At 46.6% G+C, this 7,502-nt stretch overlaps 1 protein-coding gene across 1 annotated transcript; it reads right to left on the reverse strand.

Annotated features, from left to right (window-relative positions):
• Window positions 1-1,365: 1,365 nt before the first annotated feature.
• Window positions 1,366-2,019, reverse strand: LOC112907146 (small ribosomal subunit protein eS7-like). The gene has a single exon (XM_072733680.1). The coding sequence runs from the start codon at window positions 1,987-1,989 to the stop codon at window positions 1,405-1,407; it is 585 nt and encodes a 194-aa protein (XP_072589781.1). The 5' UTR covers window positions 1,990-2,019; the 3' UTR covers window positions 1,366-1,404.
• Window positions 2,020-7,502: the final 5,483 nt, after the last annotated feature.

The raw sequence follows: 7,502 nt of genomic DNA on the forward strand, positions 1-7,502 counted from the left end.
CTGAACTCTCTTTTCTTCTTCCACAGCACTGGTCCTTTTATAACATACTGAATACTTTAGTTGTTTATTATGCTTATGACTTATTTTCCTTTATCTTCATACCCTATTAGAATGCTAACTTACAGCAGCAGGGATTGGGGGGTTCCTTCATCACTGATGTATCTCAAAAGTCTAAGATAATGACTTCTGCCTAATAGATGTTCAAGAAATGTTGGCTGAACTAATGCTGAGTGTAAGGATGTACTTCTCCTGGAGAAATTTCAAACACTCTCTAGAACTAGATCCGCCTCCACCCGTATTCCAGGCAGTCAGGTCCACCCCTGCAGGTGCGATGGCTCTAAAAGGAGAGCAAGCCCCCCTTGCTGCCTGTGTTCCCCACAGCTTAAATCCCCCCTCCCTTCCCTCTATTTTCCTTTACACATGTCACACTCTGTGCTCACACTTAAAATGAATCTTAGCACCTTTTAACCTCTTGATTCATTTCATTTTAGGCTTCAGGTACAATAACCCTCAGTTTGCTTCTCTACTTGCCTACAATTCAGACTTTCTTCCCTTATTCTATGGCTTTGGTCTCTTGGGGCCTCATGCCACCCAGTTCTGCTCGGATGCTGGGTTCCTCTGCCTGACAACAGACCCACACGCACCCTGCTCTGCTCAGAGGGCAAGCTTGGACCCTAGGCAAGTAACCCTCTTGGATGTATCTCCGTTCATTGTTACCAGTAATACCTGGACACATTTAAATCAGTAGCACCAAGCTCTCAGCATCATCAGGAAACAAGTTTAATAAAGAGTATGATGCACAATTAGGCCTCTGTGTCTTCTGAGTGTCGGAACTGAAATTGAATTTGTACATCAACATGGCAAGTGCAAAACATGTAAAACCTGAAGCCACAATGATCACAAATCATCCCCAAACTGCACATGTGTTTTACAGAAAATTTCTCCTGGCCTAACTCTATCTGACAGCAAAAATCAAATTGTACTTTAGTTTTCAACAGCTCCTCAATCTCCAAGAGAGGCAACCATTCTTAAACTGTCAACAGCCATACTGCCAACCCTACAGCATGGAAACTGAGCGCCCCAGACCAAGGCAAGGATGATGTGTTTACGCGGTACACTCTGCAGGCCCATTGCGTCTGGGAAACTTCAGCATCCACATTAATCACAAACTCCTCCCAGTGGAACCCCAGTCTACGGGACCCACCTGCCTCATACTTCAAGGTTCTATTCTTTTCCCTCCTTTTCCATGATATAAAAGTGCTACCTAACATGTGTGAATCACTGTGGGGACTCCAGAGGACATTTCCTTCCATGTCTTAATCTTACTCCCATATGGATGCTGCAGAGTGGACATTATTCTTTTTTTTTTTTTTTACTGTGAAAATTTTATTTAATCATTTTTATTTACAACTGAAACTCTGGGAACTCAAAGTTGACATCCTTGCCCGTCAGCTTCTTATAGACACCAGAAAAGGTTTCAACCTTGTGCTCCACATTGTTCTGCTGTGCTTTGTCCAAATGAACCTTTATGAGCCGGCTGCCGTCCAGTTTCACGCGGATTCTCTTGCCCACAATTTCACTTGGGAAAACCAAGTCCTCCACGGTCGCGTCGTGCATGGCTGTCAAAGTGCGGCTCCTGGGACGCTTTTGCTTATTTTTTGTACGGCTTTTTCGAGTCGGCTTGGGCAGAATTCTCCTCTGAGCAATGAACACCACGTGCTTCCCGCTGAACTTCTTCTCCAACCCCCGCACGAGCCACACTTGGATTTTCTGGAAAGACTTCAGTTGAGGGACAGGAACGAAGATGATGATGGCTTTCCGACCGCCGCCAACTTCAATCTCCTTGGCTGCTGTGATATTCAGCTCCCTCAGCTGGGCTTTGAGGTCAGAGTTCATCTCCAGCTCCAGGAGAGCCTGGGAGATGCCGGACTCGAACTCATCCGGCGTCTCGTCATTGGGCTTCACGATCTTGGCGCTCGAACTGAACATGGCCTTGTCCTTGGTGAGAGCGCCGGCTTAGGAAGACCAGAGTGGGCATTATTGTTCCCATGTTAGGAAAGTAGTAACTGAAGTTCTGAAGAAGGTATAAGGGACTTGTGCAAGGCTCACAACTGGGACATGGTGAGTTAGGTTCGAACCCAGGCCCTCGATAGCACAGCCAGGGCTCAACCTGACTTCGTACTCAGTACTTGGCGTTCTTCAGCTCCCCAGTTAATACTTCTGCAGATAGACTCTTTCCATGCTAGCAACATGTTTCTTCTGGTTCTAACTGCATATCAGTGCTACCCTGTTTTTGGACACGCAATGCATTTATTTTAGTTCCAACACCAAACATCCTGTGTTCGGTCACCCTTCCTCTTTTGCGTCTTGATTCACACCTTGACTATTGCACTCGTTATATTGTCCCACAGTTATTTGCCTGTGCATCTCTCTCCTCCTAAGGGGTCCTCCAGAACAGGGGCTGCATCTCAGCTCTATTCCCCCCAGATTTTAGCACAGTGCCTGATACAAGCGTTTTCAATAAAGATATGTCATTTTTGAGATGTCAAATGCATGACAATTGTGCCCAAGAGATGAAGGAGGATCCCTCGGAGTCCACATTCACAGCCTTCCCCATGGCACACTGGAGCTATCATAGCCCTCCAGAGCTCACCAGGAAGAAGCAGACTGTGCAGCCACAGCCCCACCTTGGCATCAAAAGGCCGGTGGACCTTCATTCAGTACTGTTGCCCCAGGAGTCTTTGGAGAAACTTGACTTAGGGACGAGTTGATAGGGAAAGAGACACAGGAGAGATGTGCCAAGAGCACAGGAGGAAGGAGGGGGTGCCAGAAGGAGCTTCAGCTAGAACTCCAGTCTTTACCATGATGGTCCTGAGAAGTTTCTGTCTGTGCTAAGAGTGATCAGACTCTGAGGCCCCCAGGAGGAAAGCAACAACTGAATCAAGAAAAAGCTTATGCCTCAATCTGGAATAGTTTCTCGAGAAGCAGAACCCCAGGCTCCCTGAAAAATGGCCCAGTCATAGCTGTTTTTTTTTAATTTTATTTTATTTATTCATGAGAGAGAGAGAGAGAGAGAGGGAGGGAGGGAGGGAGGGAGGGAGGGAGGAGCAGGCTCCCTGCAAGGAGCCTGATGTGGGACTCAATCCCAGACCTCCAGATCATGGCATGAGCTGAAGGCAGACGCTCAACTGCTGAGCCACCCAGGCATCCCTATAGTTGGTTTTATCTCCATAAAGTTTTGTTCCAAATTCCCCTTCCAGCTGGGGCATCCGTCCTACAGGTTTGTGCACATGCACGCACACCCACACGCACACACATATGCAAACCATCTCTGGGGACAGAGCTCAAAGATCTATCACATAACATGACCTAGAATGTTCCCAGCTCTCTGTACAAATTAGTTAAATTCAAGTAATTCAATTAATGTGTTAGGGTCTCCTATGTGTCCAGCAATACCCAGGACATACCAACCTGAATAGATAGGGCTCGTGCCCTGATGGAGCTCTCAGTCAAGGAGGTCAAGTAGAAGCCATATTAAAGTAGAGACGCTATCACAAGTAATACAATGCTATGGGATTAAGGGAAGGGAGAAATTAATTCCTCCCGAGGAGAACAAGAATTCCTGGTAGAGTTGGTGTGACTTAAGCAGGGCCTGGAAGCATGGCATTGGGGCTGGTCACTTAGGTGTCCATGCAGAACCCCTGTCCCTCTCATATCTCCATTCCAAGGAGGAACTCAGACAGGACTAGTAGGTTCTCCCAAGGACTATAAAAGTCAACCAGAAAGCCAAAAAGCAAAGACTATGGGGCTCAGGGTCATCCCCATTTTGGAGTGGGGATGATGCTAGCCCACTAAACCAACTCACTTAGAAATGGTGAGCACTCCGGATATTAAAGGAAAGCCTAAATATGGAATGCTTAGAACAGAACCTGGATGAAATTGTTCTGTAGCACCTTTTTTTTTTCTTACCGGCACCATCTTCCACTGTTTCACATTCACTTTCCAACTTGTTCCCCATGCCAGGCCTGCTCCCACTCCCGGTATCAGATCTAGACACAGGAACTTTAACAGGAAATCGTGGAAGGAGGCAGAGTTCTATGGGACTGGGAGCGCTCAGGACATGTCAGAGGATGGGGAATACTTCCATACTGCTTCCCAGGGAGCAAGTGAGTGAGGATAGTGGGAGGCAGTGTCGCCAGAGTGTGTGGGGATCAGAGTATTTGGGGCCGTGAGTGCTCAGCCAAGGAGTTTTGAGTGGGTGATGGGCCACTGAAGGCTTCTGAGGAGTCAATTGATCTAACCATGTCTCTGCTGGCTTTCCCAAGACCTATGTCCTTACCTCAGGAAGTAACCAGTTGCACAGTCAATTCTATCTAAAGATGGAGAAGGCCTTTGCTGTCTCTGTGGTCTACACTCCATGTGGGTGCCTGGAACTTGGCCTTTATGTGGTATCTGAGGGCCTTCAATGCTGAGTACTCAACTAGACATTGAGCACTGACAGGTGAACCCCAGGTGAGCCCGGATGTGACTGTGTCAGCCCTTGGTGAAACACCAGCAGGCCTGTCTGTGCAGACCCTTCTGCCAACAGTCTTCAGGTCCCCAGATGGCACAGGCCAGGCAAATATGGTATATCTCCTCTCATCCGCAACACATATTCTCCATCTTTACTGAAAGCCCCCCAAGAAGAATATGTTGCTTCTTCAGTGGGATGCAGTGACTTTCATCACAAATTTATGGTATTAACCAAACCACGGGGAAGAGTTTCCACTGAGCTACGTGTATTCCCTTACGTAGCCCAAATTGTAACATGTGTTAGCCGGTGGGGAGCCACAAATAACCCCTCCTTGGCATGTAAGGGCATTCCAGAAAAAGCAAGCACACCCGAATCATCAGAGGCACGAATGAATAGTGGTGTGGTCAGTCTTGCTCATTGAAGAGAAAGAAAGTGCAACTGATATTACCTGGCAAGTTATATTGAAATCCTCCAGCCTGGAACCTCAGGATTGATAGGCTTGGGTGGAGCTGGGGCCGAATCTGTGAAGTAAATAGAAGTAAGGCCTTTTTTTTTCTTCTTCTTCTTTTTCTTCTTCTGGTTTCTGGGTTATCAGGGACTAGAAGTGTTTCCATGGCAAAATAAATAATCTGATAGTTACAAGGAACATATTTTTTAAAACATAAAATTGGGACATATGGTTTGACAAGTATGAGTGTACTTTGGAAAATATAAGGAGGGGGAAAACAGCATGTAAAATTGCAGCTGTTCCTGAAAAATCTTTAGCATGTGGTCACCTTCACACGGTGCCCTTACTGAAGAGAAATAGAGTATATATAATCCGGGATAAGCCAATTAACACAAATCACTAATTGCAACTATGGCTAACCTCTGGTCTTTGTGTAAGAAGAATTCATCAGCGCTGCTCAGCGGAGCCTCTTCGGTGACTCTGGGCTGTGAAGCTGGTCACTCCGAGGTCTCGGCCTCCTGCAAGCTAGCGAAGGAGCCTTCATTTCTGCAGGAGACTAACAAAACTCTGGCCACTGTAGCCTTTGGTGAGCAGACTCAGAGGCTAATCAAGTGAAAGGGAAATTAGACGCCGCCCTCCGAGAGAGCTTACCCTGAGAGATTTATCCATTCCTTTTTTTCCTGAACAATTTAGACCAGGAGAAGGGAACAGCTTCCCTTACTACCTAGGAATTGCTTTGTTATCATCTGCAAAACACATAGATGGTTTTGTCTGCCCCGAGATACATATACACACACCTTCATCGTGGTTCCCTCCTCCCAACCCCTCTCTCTCTCTCTCTCTCTCTCTGACACACACACACACATACACACACACATACACACACACACACAGGATGTAAGAACAGGCTCCATTTGGTTGTAGCTCCTGGGAGGGATGCAAAATGGAGCCAAATTTGCATAGTATGCCAGACAAGCCCTCCGGCCCCTGAAACTTCACACCTGTCTCCTGCCAGTACCCAAAGTGCCATCTGCTTCTCTGGGAAAGCCAGACACAAGGCCCCCTCTTTATGCCTTTGGTAGATGATGAGAAAATCTGGCATGGGGAGCCTTAATTGCTCAAAAATAACTCCATGGTACGTAACATACAGTTACATGAAGATCCGAAGAAAAAGCCTTGGCAGTCTTTTTACAAACATTCAGGATAATGGTTGGGGCATGCAAAAGGGAAACTATTTAAGGACTCAACCTAGTCCCAAATTATTCCCACTGCCAAGAGCTCTACAAGTGAGGCGTTGTGTGTGTGGTAGAGAGTCCCACGAAGAAAGGAAGATGAGGCATGGAGGCAGGATCGTATTTTTGATCTACTCCACTCTGTTTGAGATGCTCTCCTAAAGATCTTTCTACCACCCCACACAAACACCAAGTTCACTCATTAGTGCTACCTTTCAAATACGGTTCTACCTCCAGTTATGAGAGCAGAGTGGCGGGAAGTGCCCTCTCTCAGGCTTGTACAGCAGGGCCTGAGCAGAGACCAGCCACATAAAATGGGGAGATTTGAGAGAATCAGGGGGGTTTTCAGCCCTGGTGTGGGGCAGGAGGATACAGGTTTGCCAACAGTGGCACTACTGACATTTGGGGCTGGAAAATAGGATAGTGGTGGAGAGGGCTGTTGTGCGCATTGTAGGATGTTGAGCAGCATCGCTGACCTCTATCCAGTGCATGCCAGGAGCATCCCCTCTCCCAGTGTGACAACCAAAAACACCAAATGGCCCCTCGGGAACAAAATCACCCCTTTTGAGAACTACTCAACTGGATGCTCTCTCGAGGTTTCATCAAAGGCCATTATTGGGGTATGTGGGTGGCAGAGAGGGTTCGGATAGCCTGACATTTATCACAGAGAATAATATTTTCTCGATTATGAGTCTGTCTCCCATTCGATTATAGTTTTGTGAGGACAGGAAGCTTTTCCATCCGAGCCCATGGCCTGAAGCATTGAAGCGCTGTGTTAAAGGAATGAATCAGTGACTGAATGAATGGCAGGCTGGATCCCAGGCTCCCTTCCCCATCCCACGTTCCCTACGCTGAGTGCTGAGTCCTTGTGTTGGTATGGGGACATGATGGGGTGGGGGGGAAATCTTCAGAAAACTAATAAAATAAATGACTAAATAAATGGAACCTCTTGTCTAAAGAACACAGAGATAAGATAAATCATTTTGAGTCCTGGGAAAATTATCTCCACCATCCTGCCCTGGTTTCTCCGTTCAGCCAGAAAACACTTTAATTTATCTTGTGAAATTTTTCATCCGCTAGACGAACATTAAGTATTTCTTTCCTCTCTCTCTCTCTCTCTCTTTTTTTAAATATTCTTCTCTCTACAAAGGTGGGTTGGCTCTCAACTCATTGGAATAAAAGCTCCATTAGCTTCAGTGCACGTAAGGCTTGTGAAGTTGGCCTGGATTCAGGGCCGGCAGAAGGATAAAGAAACCTGACACTCATTCTTCATGTAATTAGAGTTGGTAAAATAAACTGTGTGCATTTC

The sequence above is a fragment of the Vulpes vulpes genome, chromosome 13 (assembly GCF_048418805.1).
Source record: "Vulpes vulpes isolate BD-2025 chromosome 13, VulVul3, whole genome shotgun sequence".
In the NCBI taxonomy this organism is placed as follows: domain Eukaryota; kingdom Metazoa; phylum Chordata; class Mammalia; order Carnivora; family Canidae; genus Vulpes; species Vulpes vulpes.

Bases quoted from the DNA above. Each gene is read 5' to 3' on its own strand.
- LOC112907146 (XM_072733680.1), bottom strand. From the start codon at position 1,989: ATGTTCAGTTCGAGCGCCAAGATCGTGAAGCCCAATGACGAGACGCCG.